This window comes from Plectropomus leopardus, chromosome 4 (genome assembly GCF_026936395.1).
Source record: "Plectropomus leopardus strain MGB_pleo_1.0 chromosome 4, ASM2693639v1, whole genome shotgun sequence".
Classification (NCBI taxonomy): Eukaryota; Metazoa; Chordata; class Actinopteri; order Perciformes; family Serranidae; genus Plectropomus; species Plectropomus leopardus.
In genome coordinates, this window is record NC_142179.1 from 19705031 (window position 1) to 19730752 (window position 25722).

Consider the following 25722-nt stretch of genomic DNA (forward strand, 5'->3'; position numbering starts at 1 on the left):
TGGGAAGGGCCCACTCACTGGACCTTTTCAGAGTCCCAGATATTGTAGGTAGGCAGATGGCCTGCATCTAGACATAAGAGGATGAAGGTACATCAGCCTGTTTGGAGCATAAACTGGTTCCTCATCATACCAGACAACTGAGGCACACTGGAGAAACATCTGGGGCTATTTTACAATGAGAGCTTTTTAAAAAGGTGGTTTTAACAAAGTTTTAGCTCAAAGCACGTCTTCATTTGGGGTTGGGCTTAGTGGGCACTTAGTGGAGGCCCAACAGCTTTCTTTCTTTTTTTTTTTTTTTTGCTTCTGGCTGGAGCTCTATTACTTTATAACAGCAGGCTGTAAAGCTCTGCCCAGGCAAAATCAAGTAAATTTAACCTTGACCCTTGATCCAACATGGCGCTCTTTCTCTTTTTTAGACTGATCATACCTATTTTGGGTGCGCCATATCCAAGAATATAAATAATCTCAGTCGTTTTATTTTTTGGACAAACTATTACTACAAAGAACTAATTAAAAGATGCAGGTGCTTCTAATAATTAGAATTAGATCTTCATCCTCTTTTTTTCAGCCAGAAAGAAGTGTCCTTGAAGTAGGAGTGTAATTAGGACACATACTATATCTGCTGCTGTCCTCTTTCAGCTGAGACATTAGTCATTTCTGTCTCTGGATGTACATATACCCTGGGCCAAACAAATAGTAGTGTCTGCTACTCTTAAATACCTTGTGATCTGGTGTTTACATAACAGAGTATACAACACATCAAATGCCACATCCTGTCAAAAAGGCTTCTCTTGGTTGTCAGGTATATTTGCATGTTTATGAAGCTGTTTCCGACTCATGTCGTGTCATTATACTCTGCTAAAATGGCGTAAAACCATACATGGTTTACCCTTAAAGCCATACATTTCATTACCTGGTATTCAGATTGCAGTAAGATAAGATTTTGCTTCTGGCTGGAGCTCTATTACTTTATAACAGCAGGCTGTAAAGCTCTGCCCAGGTAAAATCAAGTAAATTTAACCTTGACCCTTGATCCAACATGGCGCTCTTTCTCTTTTTTAGACTGATCATATCTATTTTGGGTGCGCCATATCCAAGAATATAAATAATCTCAGTCATTTTATTTTTTGGACAAACTATTACTACAAAGGACTAATTAAAAGATGCAGGTGCTTCTAATAATTAGAAACAATGAGACCACCCTCACTGCTGGGCTGTAATTATACCACGCGCTTCTCCACACCAACCAGGAGGCGGCAGTAGTGCTTCATCATAGACTTTGACTACATAGAACCGCCATTCAATCCACACCGTTCAAAGATCATTTGGCTCGCGCCCTAACGAAGGCTAATGGTCAGTTTTTGTTGTTATGGAAACTAGAGTCGAGTTGGTGCACGAGGGTGCAACAGAGAGAGGATTATCCGCTCAGTGGCAAACGGAAGCCATGTTTTTGTGTAATTGCCGTGACACTTCCGGTTTACCTGCTGTGGATCTGTGAGGGGCTGTGATCATCCGCTGAGCGCGGTTGGCAGGCAGCGGCTGCTCGTTTACGGAAGCTCGCGCTCTCTCTCTCGTGCCGCCCCGACCGTCTTCTTTAATTTGAAGGGCACGAGGAAGGCACAGGAGGACACAGGAAGCGTGCGCGTGCGGCTGCTGCTGCAGCCTGTGTCTTTAAACGCAGGAGGAGACATTGGTGTGTTGTGAGATGTAGCCCGCCTGGCAAATCTGTCGCCAGCATCGCTTCAAACCCACCTGCTCCTCCTCCCTGTCATCTCCCCGCTGAGGAAGGCGCTGCTGGGATGCCGATGGTTTCAACTGGGAGGCGACTGGAAAGGAGAGTTCAGCGTGTTTGCGGTTAACGTTTCACTTCCTCTTATTGTAAATTCCTGTAATTTTACATCCCCCACCGAGGCTACCGACGCTGACCGACCGCTACAGCTGCACAAACGGTTTCCTCAAGATCCATCACCTGGTCAAACCCTCAACACAGAAGAACCAAAACAGGTAAAGGTGTTCAGTTATTAGCTACAAGTATGTTTTTTTTGTGTAGCTTTTAAACCTATCAGGAGCATTTTTAATGTAACAGGACATGCTTTAAGTAATCATTAGTGGTGGCAACAGCAGAAACACCAATCACCAAAACAGAAAATATTGTTTACTTTCGTCTCCCCCTGTAAAGAAATCCCCGAAAGCTGATCCTCATGCTGTGGATGTGTCTACACGAGGAGGGATATTGATACTGTGGTCACTGATACATGTGGCACTGTTTGTTTGTAACGTAAAACCACAAAAAAAATCACACTTTCTCACCCTTCTTTTTAATGCTAGACATCAGTCTGATAAATCATAATCAGTTTCTCACACACACAGACTCATATTTTCCTCCCTCATCTCTGACACACATCCCTACAAATGCATGCAGGCACCCATGTGTCTGAGATAATATCTGATGGCAAAACACTGAATTAAAATGACCTTCATCCTCTTTTTTTCAGCCAGAAAAAAAGTGTCCTTGAAGTAGGAGTGTGTAATTAGGACACATACTATATCTGCTGCTGTCCTCTTTCAGCTGAGACATTAGTCATTTCTGTCTCTGGATGTACATATACCCTGGGCCAAACAAATAGTAGTGTCTGCTACTCTTAAATACCTTGTGATCTGGTGTTTACATAACAGAGTATACAACACATCAAATGCCACATCCTGTCAAAAAGGCTTCTCTTGGTTGTCAGGTATATTTGCATGTTTATGAAGCTGTTTCCGACTCATGTCGTGTCATTATACTCTGCTAAAATGGCGTAAAACCATACATGCTTTACCCTTAAAGCCATACATTTCATTGCCTGGTATTCAGATTGCAGTAAGATAATGTAATGTGATAGATGCACTGAGAGAGGATTTAGCTCCAAGCCTAATAATCTGCAGCAGCTACATTGGATTCCAAAATGCTGCATTTAATTTTAGTCCAGATGCACTGATTATTATTGCTCACCTAACAGGTTTTTTTAGTGGAGCAGCAGCTAGTGTATTGTGAGGCTGCTGTTGCAACTTTTTGCATGGATTTCTTCATTCATATTAAAAAACCAGTAACAGGGCAGGAAGGAACATGTGAAACAACTGCTGCATGATGTGGTGTTATGATTTCCTGCATATGCAGACTTCGGTGCACATGCATTGAACCTGTTTCAAGTGCCAGAACCTATTGTCCCTAATAAGTTTTTATTATTGCATTTAGGGCTGCACAATATGCAAAAAAAAACCATACTACTATATTGACAGCTATAATGATTGGAATATGAGTCACATTTTTATCAGAATGGTAATTGTTGCATTTCATTTTCTCAGAAAAAACATTTAAAAATAATGATAATGTGGTTTTTGCTGGGATTTGTACCATTGTGGCGCTACATTATGATATACAAAATGTTGTGACCCATTTTACCTTTTTCAAAACATGCAGCTCTTTGATTTGGATATTGCACTTGGTCATATTTTAATTTTGATAATATTTTTATTGGTCATACAGCTCTAATTGCATTTGATCGCTGACGGATTCCTACACATTATGATGGACTGAATTAAAATCTTCATCCCAATTAGTTGACATTGTGCAATGTGTGCATATCAATTATGTGCTGAACCAGATGCTGCTTTTGCATCTGATAATAACTCGTTTTCCTCTGCAGCGAGCCTTTTAAGCAGAATGTAGTCTACTTAAATGTTTTCATCTGGCTGCTTTCTAAAGTTGTTAATTGACAGACCTGTAAATTGCGGCTTACAGTATAATTTTGCAGTGCAGACATTATACTCTATTTTGTCAGTACATGTCTTCAGTGTTAGACTATAAGCAGAATCATTTTGACATCCTGCAGCCTTGGCTGTGACCTGATCGGAAAGATGAGGCCCCCTGGATATAAAGGAGTGATACTCTGTGGCACTAGGACCTGGAGGAGCCATTTACAGCTGTGGCAGCAGCTGCCCGTGTCATTTCTGTCCGGGTCATCATTAGTATCCCTGTCACAGGGGCATATGGCCCTGGAGGCCCTGAACACCAACACTCTGCTTGGCTGTAATTTCTACGTTAAACACAGAGGAAGTGGGAAAAATGTGACCAACGTTATGGTTGGAAACACTGTGTGAATGTAATGCAGCCATGCAGAGGCTTTAAGGTAAAAGCTATACGAGGATATAAATGACTTCCTTTATAATAACCTTAAAAAAGAAAACAGAAATGTGACTTCTGAACTATCGGAGTTCTGAAATAATCCCATCAGAGGAGCCAAGAAGGCTGGCTCCAGCCTGCTGTTTGGGTTACACTACATCCTTCCTGCACTCTCAGCCTTCACCCCCTCAGGAGCGTGCATGTAAACACCATGACACATTTATTATTATCAAATCATTCCACTCTCTAGTCGGTGAACGTGAGACGAATAAGAAGTGCTGGTCCGTCATCACTGTTTGCGGAAACACAAATTTTTGGCTCTTGCTCTGTAATGCATTAAGAAAATGAAAAGAAATCAACTACACTGTATATAGATTTTGGCATGCAGAAAAAGTGTCTTTGCAACATTAATGTCCTTATCTCACGTTTCCTTCATTCATTATCACCTCCGTAGTCCTATTGTACGTACCCACTCCAAGCTATTTGTCCTCACTCATGCTTCAATCATGTTCTCATTCTCCACTTTTTTTCCCATGTTCCCAAGCACATTACAGCTGATTATAATCAATGTCCGGGTATGTGGCGGTGGCCGCTGGGACTGTGGCATGTCGGCGTCACTGATAGTGACTGTGAGGTGGTTGGCTGAAAGAAACAATACAGAGCACGTCGCTGGAGGAGGACAAGTGTCACCTCAGAGCGCAGGGGGAACCAGAGAGGAATGGAATGAAAAGATTTTAGGTCGGGAATAGAGTCTCAGTGTGATGTGAGAGGAAAAATATAGGATTGGGAAAAACTAAATTGGTGGGGTGAGCGAATCAGTGCAGAGAAGGTGGGTAAGATGGAACAACAGAGTCTAGGAGAAGATGTGGAGAGAGAAAGGATCAGAAAAATGGGACGATAAGAGAGAGGGGGGGGGGATTAAAGCTTGGAAAAATAGACAGTGCCAGAGGGAAGTGTGAGGGGATCAATTTAGAGACATTCTGCAAAGAGACAGTGTTGTCACTGAATGGGCTGTCTCGCTCGGCTCTCCCTCTCGCTTCCCTCGGCTCGTTTTGCACCCACCCACTCCCACGTGTGCCCTGCCACCCTCCTCCACACTCCCCCTACAAAATGCCATACATGGACCATAGGAATACATCATGCCCAGCCAGGCACCAGGTTATTGGTGGACTGAGAGACCGGCATGTTTCTGGGCACATGTGGATTATAGAGGCAGACCCTCCTCTCCGCCCGCATCAAAGACATGGCCTCTTCAAGGTCATGTGAATAATTATGAGAGGGCTCTGTTGTTTCTCTGTCCCCCAAGCAGATAACCCTGTCTCCCTGCAGACCAAAAATATGTCTCTAATGCAAGGGACATCATTTCATCTGTGTAGAGAAGATAATGGGTTAATGTTTGCCATGATTTGGTTGTGCACCTGATAACTTTGGATCAGGTGGCCTCTCACACTAATGTAAGATTTTTTGGTCCTTTCTCACGTGTTTCAATTTTACCGCTGGTGACTGATGGATCTGGGTCGGGCTGCCTCGGTTTTGTGCCTAAATCAGCTCTTTTAAGGATCCGACATGTCCACAAGCACAGGACCATGTCCACATGATCTGAATACTGAATGTGGCTTTCTTAGCTTTGTGTTCGGGATAACATCTAAGCAGTCATTGCTTGTTTTTATTTTTGGTGTCATCTTTGGTGAAAAAATAATTTATGGGTTACAGAATGTCTAATATCTTTTTCCTTTGATTTTCTATTAATTGTTTGGCCATTTGTGTCTCAGGGCCGTGAGAACATTTTGATACATCTGATTGTCGTGATACTGTGTTTTATGGTACTGTTTTGTTTTTTGAGGAGTGAATTTTCATGCAATGATTCTTGGCAGTGGTTCATTTTGTGTTGTGTTTAAATCCCTGACCACTAGATTGTAGTGTTGTGATTGATCTTCGGCCATTTGACTCTTCCAATCCAACGTAACGTAAGCTCCTAAAATTAGATTTTTTAAAAATGGCATCATTTGGCCTTGCAATACACCGAATTGTAAAATTTGTATTCTGATCTGTATCGTTTTGCCAGATTTTTGCAAATACGCTGTTGCAATGTTTCCATGGAAAATTGTCCTCAGCAATGTTGGATTTCACCGTAATTATGTAGGTATTTTAATTTTTCTTCAATTTATTAAAGCAGTCGCCACTGATGTAAAATGCTTCTCGTGTAATTTAAATTTTTAATTTTTAAATCTTTTATTTACTGGGTGGCTGCAGCTTAAATTGCTATTGTGTGCCGTCAGTCAGCAATAGAGAAAGCACAGCAGTCATTTATTCTTACAGTAATTGATTGTGGCTTGAAAAAATGGGTTTAAATTCCTCATTTATTCCCGTCCTCCTCCTCTGCTCTCACTCGGTTGTATCTGATCTCTCTGCAGCTCCCCCTCTCTGTGTTGCTGTTTATTCCATGCTGTCGACTTTTGCTGTTGTGGATTGTGCAGCGCTTCCTCATGTTAGTGTGTGGCAGGTGCTCTGAGCCGATATGAACTGACTGAGCATCTCCTTGGTTACTAGAGGACTGGCAGGCAGCTCAGGCGCAAGTAGAGAGGATGATAAACTGTGTCCAGCTTTTTTTGTTCTCCAAATCTCCCATCCAAAAGCTCTAAGAGGTTAGAGCAGCAGAAGAAAGTGCCTTCCATGGTCTCGTTTTTCTTTTAGCTTTTGTTTTTTTATATATTTTGATCTTTTTAAATGTCCTCTTCTGTCTGTGCAGCTGTATTCATCTGTTTCAAGGCCAAAAGAAGGCAGGTAATTGAACAGTCATGATGGTAGGAGTGTGAATGACTCACTCAGTTATCCTGCTGGGTCAACAGGGTCTCATGACAGTCCTGCACTCATTAGCTGAACTGACTTGTCATTTGTGAAAGAGGTTGCATGTCGTGCTGTGCCGTGTTTAAGTGTCAGAAAACCTCTCTGTACCGTCTGAGCTGCTTTTGAAAATCATTTTATTTTTCACATTATATCATCATTGTTTGGCCACAGAGACGTTGGTCCTGTTCCTTACATGAATACCTCCATAGTAATGTTATCTTGTATCAGAAGTCCCGGATGAATGTAAGTCAAATTTATAAAATTTAACACTAATCTGGTCTGGCAGTTTTCCCACATTATTTTTAGGATGTGCTGACTCTCAGGCAAAGCGTTGAGATGGACATATGTTTGGTTACATATTCACTTGTTAAAAAAAAAAAAAAAAACAAAAACTCCACAAGGTGCTGTGCTTCGTGAACCTCTTACAATACAGGAGTTGATAGATATAGTAAATTATATTTATGTTATTTTTCTCTTAAGATACGTAAGACCAGATAATGGCCCTGCTGTTTTATTCTAGAAAACCACACTGACCGCTATTGTATCTTCCCCCTGACATGTTTTTCAGAGCTCATACATACATCATTATCTTGCACTAAATGTATAAAGTTCTTAAATTCTGTGAAAATCTGCAAGACAGGGGAAACTAATCTGTGTCTGCACTGATGAATCTGTGATATGAATTGTTGTTGTTTTTTCTGTTACAGAAATCTTAAGAAATGGACCAAGATAATCTAAGCCAAAGCCAGACACAAGATGACAACCCAAAGGGAGCAGCAGAAACTTCAGCACCTCCAGCTCCAGCATCAGATACAGCGGCTCCGGTTACAGATCCCACCGCCGGCCAGTCGCCGGCTCCTGCCAGGCCTCGACGGCCCCAGAGAAGTGCCAGAGTAGAGGGCTCTGTTGACATCTCCGAACCCAAAGTTGAGCCCACAGCTGGACCCACTCCTGCTACTAACCAGGCCGAGTGTGCTCCTGATGGCTCTGTGGCAAGTCGCCCCAAACCGTCTCGTCCTGGAGCTGTCAAACCCTCAGGAGAGCGCATCGGGCCCAGTGATAAAGTTGGTCCTAAAGGACCAGGCCACCACCCAGTTAGGGCTGCCTCCGTCCCCCACCCACCTGCCAGCAGACCCGTGGCTCCTCATCTGAACCCTCATGCACAGAGAGCTCTCTCTGTAGCAGGGACAGCTGACACTCAGGCCCAGACTATGGAAGACTTCAGGCAAGTTCACTCGTCTGTGTGTCCCAGCATTCATGTCCCAACATGTCTTAACATCGCCTTTCGTCTCCACACTGCTGACAAAAAAAGTCTGGCACACGTAACATTTATAAATATACACTGACAGTCAACACTGCAAAGCTATGTGATTATATGGTTGATATTTCGTCAAAATGTGGTGATTTTTGCAAAATACTATGATCAAAATTATTTAACACTGTTTTGTGTTTCTGTGTCAGCTAACATTTACTTGCTCTACCTCTTTTTTTTTTTTTTTTTTAAACAAATTCAGGAACCAAATAAGACTTATAGATAGATTCAAAGGATACCATTCATTTATTTCTAAATAACATAATGTGAAACATTTTTATGTTAAACCTTAGAAAGGGTGACAATTTTTTTTTTTTTTTTTTTTTTAATGTGGCCTCTGTAAGTTTGTGTCTTTTTTCCCGCTGGATTTTCCGTCTTTTCTTCGGGCGTGTCTCTAATCACTCCCTGGATTAGTAAGCATTGAATCTCGGCACAGTAAGGTGGATTTCTGGAATGGATTACATTGCTTAATTAATTAGGAACCTTTTTCACAGAAGTGTCATAGCACAGGAAACAAACCTGTAGCTGATACAGTTGATTGAAGTCTGATTTAATGTCGTGTTAATGAACAAGAAAACATGTAAATCTACCTAAAAGTTTTGCAGTTTTATCAGCTGCAGCACGTTGTGGCTACATGGAGGTAGGAGTTTAATGATAACACTGCAGACACAGGGAGCTTTTTATAGAACATTTTGGAATTCTGTTGGGAGCTGAACCTCAAGTGCCTGAGAACAACTGTGACTTAATGGCCTCTAAATGTCCTGTATCCTGTTCCACTGCCTCAATTTGGCCAGTAAACAGAGCTAGATGGTCATTCACATGTTTAATTTTGCAGATTATTCAATAGTTTTTCTCACACTGCAAATACTGCATTATATATAGGCCATGTACAGCGGGGAGGTGTTGATGCACAGAATTGAATCACATACATTTTCTAAACTGCTGGTCCTTTTCAGGATTGTGTTTGTCTGGGTGGGTCACCAGTCCATAAGAGAGCCATCATTCTCTGTTTATACAGACAAACACACCCCCACATTTACATTTTTATGTGTGATTTATGTTTTCTTATTTACCTAACTTGCATGTCTTCATAGCGGTCCAGAGGTGGCTTGGCTTTCAGAGCAAGTCAATTTGAACCCAGGACTTCTTGTTTTTAAGTGACATTATTAATGAGCGAGCTTCCAGGCTGCCCAATGCACAAAAATAAATTCCTTATTAAACCTTGAGCTTGGACCACTACTGTCTGGTAATTGCCCAAATGTTAAAGGGACAGATCACCCCAAAATCCAAAATCGTTTTTCTCCCTTTTACCCATAATGCTATTTATAAATCTCGATTGTTTTGTTGCGAGTTGGAGATATCGGCTGTTGAGACGTCTGCCTTCTTTCCAATATAATGGAACACAATAGCACAAAAAAATACATTTGAAAAGCTCATCAGCAATGTCTGTGTGTGAGCAGTTTCATGTAGGGACTATTTTCTTTCTGCCAAACCACACCCGCCAAATATATTAACACGCAGAAGGAGGCGTACATCTGCTGCTAGCTCACCTCAGCCCAGCTGAGGAGGACGCCATTAATGTTTTCATCATGCGCTGTAAAAAACTTCTCGTCTATAAGTAGATGCACACTTCCTTCTGCGCAGTGATTCGGTTGGCTGGTGTAGTTCAGTAGAAAGATAATATTTCCTACATGAAGCTGCTCACAACAAGGTCTGTGGATTCTCTTGAGTAACCAGGTCATGATTTCTGGAAAGAGACATTGCTGTTGAGTTTTTCAAGTTATTTTTTTGGGTGCTTTGTCAGACGTCTTTATGACTGATATCACCAACACTCTGCAACTCACACCAAACCAATCAAGACTGATAAATAGCACTACAGGTAAGAGAAACATTAAGTGTTTTGGATTTTGGGTTGAATTGTTCCTTTAAGGTATTAATTAAGCTAATGGAAACAGGAGCAGTTTTGTAATGCCTGATGTTTAACTAAATGTTTATTTCTTCAGTAATGTTATGCAGCTTCTCTGCATATGAATCAGAATGACTGAATTAATGACATAATCATGTTTATTCATACATGGTTTCTGCTGTATCACCCTGAGTCTGCAGGTTATAACTGGGAGGCATGATGGGGATGAGTGCTTATAAGAGATATTACATAAACACCCTCTTCCAACAGGCTGCACATCATCACTTGGAACGTGGGTTCGGCCACGCCACCTGATGACATCACTTCCTTGCTGGGGCTGAATGTGGGTGATGGAAACACAGATATGTACATCATCGGGTGAGCGCTTTGTGCTGCATTCAGTTGCCTCTACATAAAAGCTGAAGTGTCCACTTATGTCCGCTTGTCCCACATCGTCACTTCAAACTAGGCCACTAATGAGCAGTCAGTTCAGAACCACAGTGATCTCCTCACGGCTATGATTTTCTTCCATTTATTAATCCACCATTAAGTTATCAAAGGTGCCACTCATCAGCTCCTCTTACATCTCTGTCGGCTGTTGACCCCTGTGTGTTTTGTGTCATTTTTCTTCAAGGCTGCAGGAAGTGAACTCTATGATTAACAAAAGGCTGAAAGATGTCCTCTTCACAGACCAGTGGAGCGAGGTCTGCATGGAGAGACTCAGCCCCTTCGGTTATGTGCTGGTCAGTAATGGCTTTTTACTATCAACACATATGCACCCACTCAGGGTAAAATGCTAAACAGCTTAGGTTCATGCGCACTGTGTGATCACTGATGAGATCTCTGCTTCTCCGCTGCTGTTTCGGCTCATTTTGTTCCCAGAGCAACGGATGGGGTGATAATTTATAACAGGCGTGTAATGTCAGCGTATCTTCCATCTTCCGCTGTCTGCAAAGCTCATGATGCAAAGTCGAGCTCTCGCTGTCTCTCGGTCTCCCTTCTTGGTGCCTTTATGGCTGCACACCTGCACCTTTTTCTCTTTTTCTATTTCACAAGACCTCTACATACCCACGTATTGAGTCTAATGTAGCAAATACATTAAGTGTGGCCACGTTTATGTAAAACATCCACAGGGAAGTTCAAACACTTATGGAGACCTCACCAGAAATGTTTATTTACTCAGGAGCTGTGTGGTGTGTTGGTATCTGTTTGTACTATATTGTTATGGGCACATACCGCAGCTGCGGTTGGTGTTCGTCTGGCTGCCTCTGAAACGATGCTTGGCTCTGTTGGCATGGTGAGCCAGAGAGCGTGAATCAGCTGTCGAGCTGGGAGAGCTAGACAAATGTCTCCCAGGATGCTGTTTTATTTTTGGATCGCGTTGTTGTCAGCATTGATGGGCCTCTGACAGTGAGACTGATGCCGCCCCCGGGCGGTAGCGTGGTCTGCTATGTTAGCTTAAAGCTCGTTAAAATCATCTCTGTGTGATCTCTTTGTGTACTTCGTGTGCATGTTAACGCTGTAAAGAGGATATGTTAGTTGGAGGTGCAAGTAGAGGTAGATACTTGGTGGTGTCAGCAGGAATCTGTTTAGTCACGACATAGTGGACAGACATGCAGAGATAAGACACTGCATGAGTTCTTTCCATCCTGGTGCTCACCAGGACTCATTGTCAGGTTCAAGCTGTAACTGCTGCAAATAAAAGAAAGTGGACTCAAATCAGCTGCAGAAGCACAGGCTTCAGGCTGTTCACAACACAGTTGCTGATTGTCGCCATAATTTATTTTTGAGTAAGCTACAATTTAAATGTACAAATTAGCAGAGACATTTTTCTCTGTCCCTAATCTCTCATTGCAACATGGCACTCTACTGAATTTGTTGTAGCACAACTTTTTGTATGCAATGGAATTTACTGGATTAGCTTTTTCTTAAAATGTAATGACTGAGCATTTGATTCATTACACTATGAAGCAGTTAAACATGCATTTTAGTGGACTATATTGACAGAAACTACATATATAGTATGTGTTTTCTTTAGTGTATAATCACCCGAAAATAAGAATCCTTTTGTTTTTTTTACCTTCGATTGAGTCATTCATATCTACATAAGAAGCGGGTTCTCATCTATGGGCGACATAAAACTCCTTTATTCAGTATTTTTTACTGCTTTGAATTACTGCGTCAGTTCTTTGCAGATAATTCAGCTCATGGTAAAAACCTCCTGAACATCTGGATATTATCAGAGAAAAAAGGTGAACGCACATCAGCAAGTGCTGGACTAATGGTCAGTGTCAGACAAGCCGCAGGTTACAATGCTGAGGCCCTCCCCTCCCTCACCCCGCACACTTGTTGTTTACTGACATGAAGCATGGATAGTGAGGAAAGAGTTAACTTTGAGAGATTTGAGCTTGGAGATGGAAAATTATGCTTTTTCATTACTGAAAAAAAGGACCGCCTAAATAAACAGTGTAGCACCCTCTTCACAGCTACCAGACTCCATTGAGAAAAAGACTCATTTTAACTGGGAGCACACAGGAGATGATCTATAGATAATCTATAACAGATTCGATCATTTAGATTATTTGTATTATTGTGTGACTTTCAGAATCAAACTAACGTTGCGTCCATAGCAGTGCATCGGTTTATATGTAGCAAAATCATTCTGAAAAGTCAAGTCATGCGGGAAAAAGTTTTTAGAAGGCCTTGAAAAAAACATTTTAAAGCTAAAACATACAAACTTCCACCAAATTTAAATTTTAGGATTTGAATGAATAAGGAACAGTTGTCGAAAGTTACACAGTAATACAAAATCCTGAATGAATAGAAAATGGAGTTGACCTTCAAATTTGTCATAAATGGTTTTATAATATGTATGATTAATGTTTTAGGTTGAATCATATTTTAGACATTTGTAGATACTGGAATAACAAGGATCTACTTTTTAAATGAATGCAAGTTGTTTAAAAGATGTCAATAAATCAATCTAACTTAAGGTTTCTAAAAAAGAAAGATTGTCAGTTGTGTATAATGTTAAATGAGCTTTGGAGAAGGATGTTGGTGGTTCTGTGGTCATTGTTATTAGAGACTGGAAGGAGTACACTGTTGTTTCGCGCTGAACTTTTTCTAAATTCTGAGGTTTTACACATGTTACTTACAGCTCAGTTCTTTAGTCATGTGTGTGCTGTACAAGGTCAAACACACACCGCTGCACACATGCACTCTCTCTTCCTCCCTCTCTCACACACACAGACACACACACACTTGTCTTTGGGCTTAAATGTCTTTTCTGTGCTAAGCCTAAATGTAGCATGGCAGCCTTCAGGATCTCCTCCAATGCTCACTGATGTTGACAAGAAATGCTTTCCACCACAGTACATGCAGGCAAAGGTGTAGTCTCTCAGAATTAACACACACACACACACACACACACACACACATTGTCTGTGTCCTTACAGTCAAACAAAGTCGGTCCACTTTACGGTTCAGCAGAATCCATTACGCAACAAAGTTGTTCAAATAGTCAGTTAGTATACAAGCGAGCGGGTCTTATGTCACGTGCAAAGATGTGTGCCTCCATTACTGCCCACAGGGCATTTCAAGCGGGGTGTGATCATGCTTCTTTTGCCTGTAGTTGGGGGGTTGGGATGTGTGGACAACTGGAGAATGGAGAGGGAGGGATGAACATAAATATCTGCTGCGGTGAGGGGCTTGACATAGCACGCAAATATCACAATGCACGTGTCCATATTCCTCCCCCTGTTGTGCAGCACTAAATATGTTTCTTTTTTTATACCACAAATGTCAAAGTCTGCATATTATTATGTGCAAAAAAAGATTCAAGTAGAGTTGATGTTGGAGGGTTAAGAGAGAGAAAGCATCTGACCATCAGTTGCCTTCAGCATGTACATCACATTTCCTCTGCAAAGTGGCTTGTTGCCACAGCGAGGGTAGACCACAAGCTATGGCCTCCTTAATGTGCAGCGCTTCATGTGAAGTAGTGGGAGAGATGGGCCGCCGGCTCCCGCAGGGTGTAATGGAAATGCAAAGGGGGAGAAAGAGGAGGGGAACAGAAAGTGAAGCAGAGCAGCAGAAATGTACACACAGCAAAGCCCGACTCGGGGAATTTGTTTATTCAAATTTAAATGTTAAAGGTGAAGATATTTATGCAGTTACCCAGAACTTTATCGCTGTTCTCTTTTCAGAGTTATGCAAAGTCCCTCTTCATAACTGTCATTGTGCACCTATTCATGCTTTCGTATTTTGCTCTTCATGTCTGTCTGTCCTTGTTCTGTCTGTCCCTAAGGTGACCTCCCAGCGGATGCAGGGTTTGTTACTGCTGGTCTTTGCCAAGTACTTCCATTTGCCCTTCCTCCGCGGAGTCCAGACTGAGACCACCCGCACTGGCCTGGGGGGTTACTGGGTGAGAGGACGACTGACACCACTCTGTGATCAGCTCTGTGTTATGGAGATTTCACACATGGAAGCTTAGCTGCACATAATACGACATCTCTGTAGGAGTGACTAGGTTTAAGCTTGCATCACTGTCACTGATAGAAATCTGAGAGACACTACATTTCTACGACAGTTTCTACACACCTCTGCTGCTCGGTTTGTAAACAGTACAGGTTGTGTGCTTTATTCAGAATTGGTTTCGAGTGTTGTCGTTGTTACAGGTGCTTTGCACATGTGACATTTACAGGAGGAAAGGCTGAAGCAACTGCAGACCAACCATATTTTCCAGTCTTGTTGCTTGTTATTTAAATGCTGTTCATCCAGTTTTATGAGAATAAAGACCAGTTCTCCGGTCAAGGTCCAGTGTGTAGGATTTAAGGCGATATACTGGGCAGAAATGGAATATAATATAAAAAGTATGATTTCTTCAGTGTATAATCTCCTAGAAATAAGAATGGTTATGTTTTCGTTACCTTAGAATGAGTCATCAAATGTCGTCCACAGAGTCTGCCATGTTGAATTGTTATGCTTCATCAGTAACTCTGGAAGACACAAACCAAAAACTGGCTCTATAGAAAGGGTCATTCGCATTTTTGGTCACCATAGTTAGCGGCTCCTCTGAAACGAGCAGTGTGGGAAATTGTGATTTATTTATTTTTTTAAGTTAAACTGCTTTATTAGGTTGTTTTTACCTGTTTAAAATCATGGGGTCCATTTGTGCATGAGAGGAAGAGACCTCTGTGGATAATTTGGCTACTGGTAAAACCTGGTAAAATTGAATGAACTTCTGGAACTTAATTCATCCAAGAAAATAGCTGAGCACACATTTGCAGGTGCTGGACTACAGGCCTGTCTCCGACAAACTGAACAGCATCGGAGAAACACTGATTTGTAACGTGAAACTGCTTTATGCAGTGTTTTAACTAGTTTAAATCAGCGGGTCTGTTTATTTTGGAGAGAAAGAGACGACTGCTTCCTGTAAAGACCTCCTGAACCTGTGGATCAGGAAAAACAGTGAGCACACTACGCAGGTGCTGGCCCAGCAGCCTGTCCGTCCTCTCTCTTGGTCCATTTGCTTTGGAGAGTAGGAGACCTTTGTGAATAATTTGGCTCCTGGTAAAAACCTCCTGAACACTGAACACTGAAGGAATTCTAACTGGGAGAAATTTTAAGTGCAGTTCTGTCCGCTATATGGGGCTAAATCCTACACACTGCTCCTTTAAGCAGGTAAAATTAAATTTTGCCACAGTATGTTACTCAAAGAAAGCGACATGATCTAAGATCTGGTTCACTCAGGGCTCTAATAAATTTCTGAGAAGTTATGTAGCACTCAGTTTTAAGTGAAATCCTTCCCGTATGAACTCAGACAGGCATCAGCACATTCTTCAGTTTTCTATACTGGAACATCTTTTGTGTTTTAGTGGGTCAGAGCAGTTGGAGGAACAGTGGGAAATCCACAGATTCATCCTGTCGCCCCACTGTGCACTTTACTGTTAGCATTAAATATGGATGACGTTCTTTGCTGGTCATTAATGAGTAAACTTCCTGTTTGTCTGTGGCGCAGAAACACACCACTCAAAGTGAAATGCTGACATGCCAGTTGCAGTCTTTAGGCACTTTTCCATCTCTTACCACAGTAATTAAAGTCATTAATTCATTTTGACCTTCACTAGTGAACACCTTCCTCTCTTAGAAATTATTTACCTTCCCCTCTGCTGGTCGGTGTTACAGGGGAATAAAGGTGGTGTGAGCGCCCGCATGTCAGTGTTTGGACACACCATCTGCTTCCTCAACTGCCACCTGCCGGCTCACATGGAAAACTCCGAGCAGCGCATGGAAGACTTTGAGAGCATCCTGCAGCAGCAGCAGTTTGAGGGCCAGGCTGCCACCGGGGTTCTTGACCACGAGTAAGTCAGCACCATCTTTGCACCTCTATGACAAGCAATCTCAGGAAATATGTTTCCTCCATATTCATATTTTATGGGGGTAATTGTGTCACAATAAGAATTGCAAAAATACTTACTTACTTACTTACTCCTTCTCTCACAGTGTGGTGTTCTGGTTTGGGGATCTCAATTTTCGCATCGATGACCTGGATATGCAAGTGGTAAAATCGGCCATCGATAACAACAAGTTTACAATGTTGTTGGAAAAGGATCAGGTAAAAGATAAAAGCTGTCTACTGTTCTATGTAAAGATAAACAAAACTGCATGTGGTCTTCCTTGTTTTTATTTCTTTTTTCTCATTTTATTTGAAATTACTGAATAAAAATGTGTGGAGAGATATGGATACTTAAGTGTATATAGATATGTGTTGGTAAATGAAAGAGGGCAAATAGGGAGAGAAGCATTGATATACTTATGTAGATGCAAGGGGTCAGCCCTTTCAGGTCAGATTTCTGTTATTAATTTAATGTGGATTTATTGATGATTGATGATTTTCATGGTTTTATGTTAAAAAATGGAAGAAAAATATGTATGAGATGATTAACTGTTTGATGGACAATGTCCTTGTCTCCAGAGATTTCTTTTTAAAAAAAGGAGAGCATTTTGCACCCTTAACTCCTCTTTATTCAAAATGTGAGGTTAAGTCAGTTACTGTTTGTAAACAGCATCTCCAGTAGAAGTAAAAATGTAAGCTAACCCCAGATTTAATCTTGTTTTGGAACTAGTTATATTTGCATTGTTTTGGTGCTGTGTGGTTTTCATAGCTTCCTCATGCATGCGTGCTGTATTCGGTTTGGCACCTGGTAGCTACTTTTTTTTTATCAAGTCCTGACTGCACCTGTGCACTGTGCACAGGAATGTCCCGGCAGAGGGCAGAGTCTCTGCAGATAAATACGCCACCACGTACTTCTAGTGGTTCAGAAGTGATGATTGAGAGGGAAAATATTTGCTTGAGTCAATATTTTTTTTGTGATTTTTTAGAAAAATCCTGCATAGTATACCTTTAATTTTTAAAAGAACAAATGTAGTCTTTCCATTGAAATCTTATCACAACCTGTATCCAAAAAAACAGTTTAGCCTTGTGAAGACTTGCCATTTCACAAGCTCAAATTATGTTAAAATGTTAGGAAGTACACAGCAAAATGTGTTCATACTTGTCTATGCACTGTGTAGGTGATGCCACTAGAGAGCAGTAGAGAAATAGCTATCTTCCTACAGGAGCTGTCGGTCAGGGCCAAACAGAAATCCTCTGTGAGTGATGTCTTCTAATTCTTGTTATTACAGCTCAATATGGCCAAAGACAGTGAGACGGTGTTGGAGGGTTTCCAGGAAGGGCCGCTGAAATTCCCTCCCACCTACAAGTTTGATGTTGGAACAGATACATATGACACAAGGTTGGTGTTGCCAGGGGTGCTGTTATGATTTCTAGGCCACTGACCAGATATCACAGAGCCAAGCTCAGTAATACTTCCCTCTCTGAAAGGTCCTCACTAGCCCGAGGCGACCATGAAAGTGTCTTATTTTTTCTCTCCATTCTCTCCCTTTCCACCCAGTGGGAAGAAGCGTAAACCAGCTTGGACCGACCGGATCCTGTGGCGCCTGAGAGCCACTGCTACTGCCAGCGCAGGGAAGCGTAGCTCCATATCAGGGCTGACCAGCGGGACCAAAGTGACACAGCACTACTACCGAAGTCACATGGAATACACCGTCAGTGACCACAAACCAGTCTCCTCCATCTTTACCCTGCAGGTAAGATACGTCAGGGAACCTGTTTAGAGGAATTAAAGGTACAGTAACCTTTATAGAATATAACTTTTTGTCATATTTATTGAAACTAAAATCCACCGCGCCTCAACCAAAACAATCAATCAGAGCCAGGAGGAGTCTCTAATGCAGTATCAGACACTGCTTGTGCACACACTGCTCTGTCAACAACAGAACACACACATCAGAAACAAGTAAACAGAAGAAGACCAACAATGAAAAGCTTGCTTTCAATTTTAAAGGAAGACCTACATCTTCCTCTGTTTACTTGGCGTTTTTTTCTGTGAATGCTGTTGATGGTAAAGGAGGATGGGCAGTTTTCTTTCATTGGTGGTGGTTGTTTTTCTGGCATTGTTTTTGAAAGCTCCTCCGGAGGCAACATGCTGAAGATACTGAACTCTGATTGGTTGTTTTCCTTCAGGTGTGGTGGATTCTGCATACTTCATTAGGAGCACCAGAAGGAAACTAAAAGAAACTGTTATTCTTTAAAAATGTATCTGTCCTATATACTACTGATTGATAATAGATAGATAGATAGATAGATAGATAGATAGATAGATAGATAGATAGATAGATAGATAGATGTAACCTACTGTAGCTTTACAGCTTGCATCTTTGAAATCTTTTGACACTGATGCTTATCCAACCATAAAATACTTAGTTTCTGTACTAATACCAAAAACAATACTATTTTCAGCACCTAAATATTAAACACAAGACTACGAATATGATCGTGACAGTCTTTGATAATTGTTGCTGTGAAGACCTTTCGATCAGTGCTGAGATTTGATACTCAACCCGTGTTATCTTTAAGGTTTAATCTTAGAAACCTTACAGTATTTTTGTATGGTATGAATCAGGAGTGTCAAGCTTATTTTAGTTCATGGGCCACATAGAGCCCAATTTGATCTCAAGTGGGCCGGACCAATGAAACCATTGCATAATAACCTAAAAATAACTACACCTCCAAATGTGAAAACATTCATCTTTTTGCAAAACAGATGAACAGCCTGAGATGTCTTTAAAAAAAGGACCGATTTCAACAATATGTCTGATTTTCCACTTTGATCACTAACATTATGTGTGCATTTTTGATTCTGTTTAGTCTTGCTGGTGTCACCACACCAAACTACAGTGGAAGCTATAGAAGAAGCAGGTGTTGTTATCCCCGCCTTACAAGCTATTTACAAATCAACAGTTGTGACAGTCTCAACATTAGGGTTCAACCAATATTCATTTAAGATAGAAATCTGATACATTTTTGCACAATGCTCAATATATTTAAAGGGAACAGCCCCGAAACGATGCAGAATGTGTCAGTTGGTGGAATTTTGCTGCCTCTTTGGCTGTTTGCTCAAACCACAGCGTTTACATCCACATTTCCATATTGCCTGCCACCCATGCCATCGCCACGGACACACAGTGTACAGAAGTGAATAAAGAAAAGGATGCACCTCTCTCTCTCTTAAAGTCAGACCAAACTCCGATCAAATGGTAAAACTAAGCAGTGCTGATTGGAAATGAACCAAAATCATGTTACTGCACTGCTTCTTTCTGTTTTAAAATGTTTTCAAAAACATACTTTAGCTGACTGTTTAACTGTAATACCAGATTGTATGTTACCGGCCAGCCACCATAGTGTCAAATGGACGAGTTTGCACTACGTCACCCATCAGTGGGAGCGTTTATTGGTCCAGTGTGACGCAGTGTATTCTGTTAGCTGTACACTTTCTACAACTACCATAATGCTACACTGCTGCTATATGCTTGAGCAAAATCATAGAGCTTCATTGGCAAAATTGTTTGTGTCTACTGCATAGACAGCCTAGTTTTATGAAAATACCATCTTTTTAGCAGTAAAATTTCAGTTCATTATTTTTTCAGAGGACTGCATCACGTCAGTGCGGAAAGCAGCATTTAACATGACGGCTACTGTTTAACCCTTTGAAACAAGGGAATGACATCTTGTGCTGTGTTCACACACCTGTCTTATGCATTTAAACCATTGAAACCTGAGCAAATTGGTTTAATTTTTTATTTTAAAAAAAAGGCTAAAAAGGCAACATGCAACTTGGCAAAAGATATCTGGAAAATTGCAATAAATTAGTTAAAGCTGACAAGAAAATGAACTGAACATAAGTTAAATAAATAAATAAATAAGAGAAAAATATTAGAAAATAATAATTTAATTATAGTATTACATTTAAAGTTATTGACATTAACATTTGTAGCACTTTTTTAAGCCATTTCCTTTTTTTAAAACCATTTTTCTTGTTTTTTCTTGCTAATTTTCAGGTATTTTACTTGCAACTTTTTATTAATTCCTTGCTATTTTTTTTGTTATTTCTTGGGATGTTGTTTATAGCCCTACATATTTTTGATTTGAAATAAAGCCCATTTGTTCAGATTTCAAGGGGTTAAAGTGCTCCCAAAACCTGGTATCTCGTAGCCTTTTCAAGCGCATCAATGTTGGGTTTGCAGAGTCATCCGGTGGGCCGGTGTTTATGGTAAATGTTATTTGTAGTTCCCATACAGGGTGGATGTCCCGCTGGTCACTCTCATGGTGGAGGATGAGTGGACCAGTATTGCTGATGCCACAGCGAAATTCAAACTGGTGCCCAACTACCCTCGCAGCTCCTGGGACTGGATTGGACTGTACAAGGTAAACAGTCTTACCTCTTTTGGCTGAATAAGTAGTAATAAGTAGTAGCATAACAGATATATCAGTGCTTTGCCACTTTTAATCAAGCTGTGATTCTGCTGCTGCCCCCTTAGGTGGGTTTCAAGCACCATAAGGACTATGTGGGATATGTGTGGGCCAAACAAGAGGAGGCTGATTTCCAGCGACAAGAGCATCAGGTAACCTGGTTGCGTGCTGAATTCTCTTCAGACATAATTTTCTTTCACATTTAATAGACGTCTGACTAACTGTTTTCCAGGTAACCTTTACTGAGGAGGAATTGCCCAAAGGCTCAGGGGACTTCATCTTGGGTTACTATAGCAACAACATGAGCACCATTGTGGGTGTAACAGAGCCATTTCAGGTAATAACGGCACTCTGGCACTTCTTTCTTGATGATAAAGCAATCAAATGCATTAGCTCTAACAGGGCAACATTACATCTGTTTTTTGCTATCACTGCTGCTGTTCCAATCTGCATCTTAACCCTTTAATTTCCTTACTAAGAAACAAGCAATGGACAAAAATTAGTTGACCCCTAATAGATTTCTATTTTTTATGCAAAGTTACGTAAATCTATTCAGTAAGACCTCTTAAACTATAACATTTAAAAAAAAAACACAGACCTTTGTAAATCTTGTTGGAGCTCTAAACTCAAAAAAACTCTAAAAAAGGCAGAGTGTTTAAAAACACAGAAATATCTAGTGGATTTTTTATAGCATATTAAACTTAAACCGAACAGTAGAGATAGCTCAGTCAGATTGATTTAAGTTTAACACATTTTTCATGAAGATATAGTGACTCAAAATGTGCTTCTGTGCGGTTGAGCAGGACCTTAAAGAGTTAATACTCTTTTCCATCACCTTTAGCAACATTTTGATGTTTTTTCTTCTTATTCTATCCCCTGCATCTCACACTTATCCCCATCTATCTTCAGATCCAGCTCCCCACTTCAGGTCTCGACGCCAGTTCGTCAGACAGCTCTGACTTCAGCTCAGAGGACGACAGCACCGTTGTCCTCATGAAGACGAGGTCCCGCAGTCCCAGTCCACGCAAATCCAAGCACCGCCATCACAGCGGCAGCAGCAGTCGCAGCCGCTCCGGAAGCCCCACACAGGCCAAAATGAAGGTGCTCAACGTCACTGATGGATCCTCGTCCAGCACCACGATAACAGCTGAGAGCAAGTCCAAACGGCGTCCAGCAGAGGGCAGCGGCAGCCACCAGTCTGCTCCTTCAGTGAGGGAAAAAGACACAGAGGGTTCAGGGGTGTGATGCACAACCTGGTCCTGCTGTTGTCACAGGTCACATAACCAACTGTTGTGTCTTTTCTTAAATACATCCACTGCGCTGTATGTTTTCTGTAACGAAAATATACAGTTTCTGATGCCATCCTTTTCAGGAACAGCCGTCTGGTTCGTCCAGAGGGCTTACTTTGCCTTGAGTTGTTCTATTAAGCTGTGCACATTGTATATTTTGATTTGTAAACCTTTCACTCTGTCCTTTGTTTCTTCTACCTTTGTCCGTTCTCAGGTGTGGACAGTACAGGGAGCTGACACCTTGCATTGGGAAATACTCAAGGATGTTATCATCATGTAGAGTAAAAGAGTGGTTATTTGATGCTTTTTAGAAACCATCTTCCTCATATTGCAAAGATTTGAAACTCTGCACTGATGTAACAAGCAGTCACGTCAGCAGACTGCATACCAACGACAGCTTTTGAGACGAGGAGTGGGGCATACTTGACACAGACATTGCTCACAAATCACCCACTTTGCTTTAGTTGTGGAACATGTATTTATTATGAAACAAATCTGCTCAGACCAAGAGACGCAGTGAAAAAGAGCGGTTTTTTTTTGGTTTTTTTTGCAAAACATCCCAAATAGGCATCACCAGCTTTGTCAACAATCACTCACATTATCAGCTTCTGCAAATTTACAAATGGAGATAGCCATGCAGTTTGACTTGGCAGTATGGGTTCACTCGTGTGGACGTTTCCTGCTGTGGAAATCCAGCGTGCATTACACAACAACGTGATTCGTATACATAACACACAGGGAGTATTTCAGATGATCCACCAATAGGAATAAAGTTCCTCCAAGGTGCATGAAAAAACAGAACAGAAACAAAGTGGGAGGAGATGGAGTTCAGGGGGCTCGGCCGCCGGTCATGGCAGCAGCACAGCACATGTCAGCGTACAGAGGGAATGTGAGCGTAAAGGCCTTTAAATAGAGCGCCAAATCAGTGCAGTGGGATGTGATGGGTGTGGGAGGCTAGCTGTCAGCCAACACAGCAAAGCTGTCTTGCCAGAACTCGGTGATTAATTATTGGCCACTAACTCCGCATGGCCAACTTCAGTAGTAACAACTACAGCAAAATCTGACCCAGGAAGCATTTACAGTATATAACTTGGACACATGTCTTTATGTGGGTTAATGAGCCTAACTTAACAGCAGCAGAGTTGATTTTTGAAATAAGTTACCCAGGAAACAAAAAGAAATTGCATCATATTTGTTTTTATTTCATTTTTAATATTTATTAAATTAAAATATTTTTTTTTGCAATCTGGATATATCTGACAAATGTGAGCAGGAACTCTACTATGTAGAGCAACTACAGGGCTTTGTATTATACTGTAAATATAATACAAAGCTGACATGTTCCACTTTTATGAAATATCATAATGCTAATGTGATATTTCAAATAAATGAAATGGTCATATCCAATGCTTTATTTTTTAATGATTTTGTTATTTGCGTTCTTTTTTTCAGTTCACTGTGTTTGTTTTTGTGATTTTCTTGCTCAGATCCTCCTCTACTGCTCCTGGTGGTTAGCTGACAGTGACAATGGTCACAGTAGTCGTGTTGCATTGTTACCGTGTGACCTCTGATGCACCATCTTACACACTTTGTACTTTTGGGCTGTTAGCGTAGGACAGTGTAAGCTGTTGTAGCTGTAACCTTGGTGTGTATGTCTGTAATCAGTTTTTGTGTGTATGTGTTTTTATGGGCATGTGTGTTTTGATGGAAGAAGGTGTGTGTGTGCGTGTGTGCGTGTGTGCGTGCGTGCGTGTGTAGCGAGCTGTGGCAGTGAATGGTCTGCGTTTGCATGGTTTGCTGCTGGACATACTGTACATTCCGGTACTGTGATTTTTGTGCCGTAAAGTGCTGTTTTTGACTCCTCTTTGTTAAAATCGTGGCTGTGAAAATTGTTAGAAAACTTGGTAAGGAAAGTATAAAAATTTTACTTCAGTGTAAGTGTTAGGTGAGGACAATGCAGGACAGTGATGCTTGCATAAATCTGAAATTGTTCAAATCATTTCATAGTGCATTCATGTATTTTCTTGTTTTGGAAATGAAAAATCTAAAGGACCTTTGCTAGAGTATCATGTTAAAAAAAGATTAAGATTGTATGACTTTGTCTGCTTTAGGTAATTTAGATTAGTATGGTCAGTTCTGCTGTCATGACTATCTGTTGTGAAATGTTAATGAAAAAAATGCTGTCTACAGAATGTTATTGTTTTGTAATTATGTGGCTAAAATAGAAGAAATATGTATTTAAAGGACAAATATTAAGTATGGTAGAAAACACAAAATAGAAGACAATCTATGCCACAAAGATTATTTTAATTAAATTATGTATTTATTTTCTTATTTAACTGTAAAATGAGCCTGAATTCTGCTGGCCAGTGAGGGAGCATTATTTCAATGCATATCACAGATTATTGATAATTATTTTCTTGTTCTATTAGGAACTATGAAGAAAGAGTCTGATTTCTCCGGTTTCCATTTTAGTGAATCCAGATCAAATGTTGCTTTTATTGTCTGAAGTGTAGATTGTTTAGTCTACGGGTCTTTGTATAATTGTGATGAAAATGACAAAAATATGGCAAGCCTGTGAGACACTAATTGCTGGCATAAAAGACTTGTTTCTCTCTGTGAAATCATCTGATCATTGAGACGAGAAGGTTTTTAAAGGGGTTGCTTGCTTTGCTCTCCAACCCAAAAACCAGTGCAACACTGTCCAAAGAAACAATATACTCCCCTTCAGAAAGTGCTGTCCTTGTCTTTCCTGTGTCTTCATATTGTTGCTGAAAATACTGGTAATTACAGTAATCCGTTGTTACTTATGATAGTTTTTTATATATAAATGATTGACAAACATAATACACTGAAGAGTTAAAAAAAATCTGCTCAGGGGTGAGTGTGTGTGGGATTAAAGAAAGTTTATGAGAATGACAAAGACAAACAGTGGCTGACTTTATAATGTGGGTTTGAAAAGTAACTAATGGCGATGGCCTTAAATGGATATTTTGGATTTTTTGAAGGAGGGGTTGTGTGACATGCTCAGCCATAGTTAATGTATTACATCCAGGAGATGTTGGTCTGCATGCCTTCAGTTTGGAGAGCAGGCTGGAGTCCAACACAAGCTAAGCAATGTACTGCTTTGGTTCGGGCTCAGCAACAAAATGTACTTTAGCCACCTAAAAAAATCAATATCATTTAAAGTATATGCCATATTGAGAGTAGTCTGTGAGACAGTCTGTTTTGGTGGCTTCAGTTCCCCTCTATGAACTTATCAAAGCCGACACATGTATGATTGCTTAGCCGCGATGTTGGACTCCAGCCTGCTTCTGCAAACTGGTAGCATGCCGA

The 25722-nt window shown here is 40.9% G+C and overlaps 1 protein-coding gene across 1 annotated transcript; it reads left to right on the forward strand.

Moving 5' to 3' along the window:
- Positions 1–1309: 1309 nt before the first annotated feature.
- Positions 1310–25124, forward strand: inpp5jb (inositol polyphosphate-5-phosphatase Jb). Its single transcript, XM_088076746.1, has 14 exons — positions 1310–2004; positions 7717–8234; positions 10498–10605; positions 10862–10970; positions 14531–14647; positions 16411–16586; positions 16729–16840; positions 17911–18020; positions 18180–18375; positions 20915–21052; positions 21166–21249; positions 21330–21434; positions 22007–22371; positions 22601–25124. The coding sequence occupies exons 2-13, from the start codon at positions 7729–7731 to the stop codon at positions 22340–22342; spliced, it is 2097 nt and encodes a 698-aa protein (XP_087932872.1). The 5' UTR covers positions 1310–2004; positions 7717–7728; the 3' UTR covers positions 22343–22371; positions 22601–25124.
- The last annotated feature ends 598 nt before the right edge of the window (positions 25125–25722 follow it).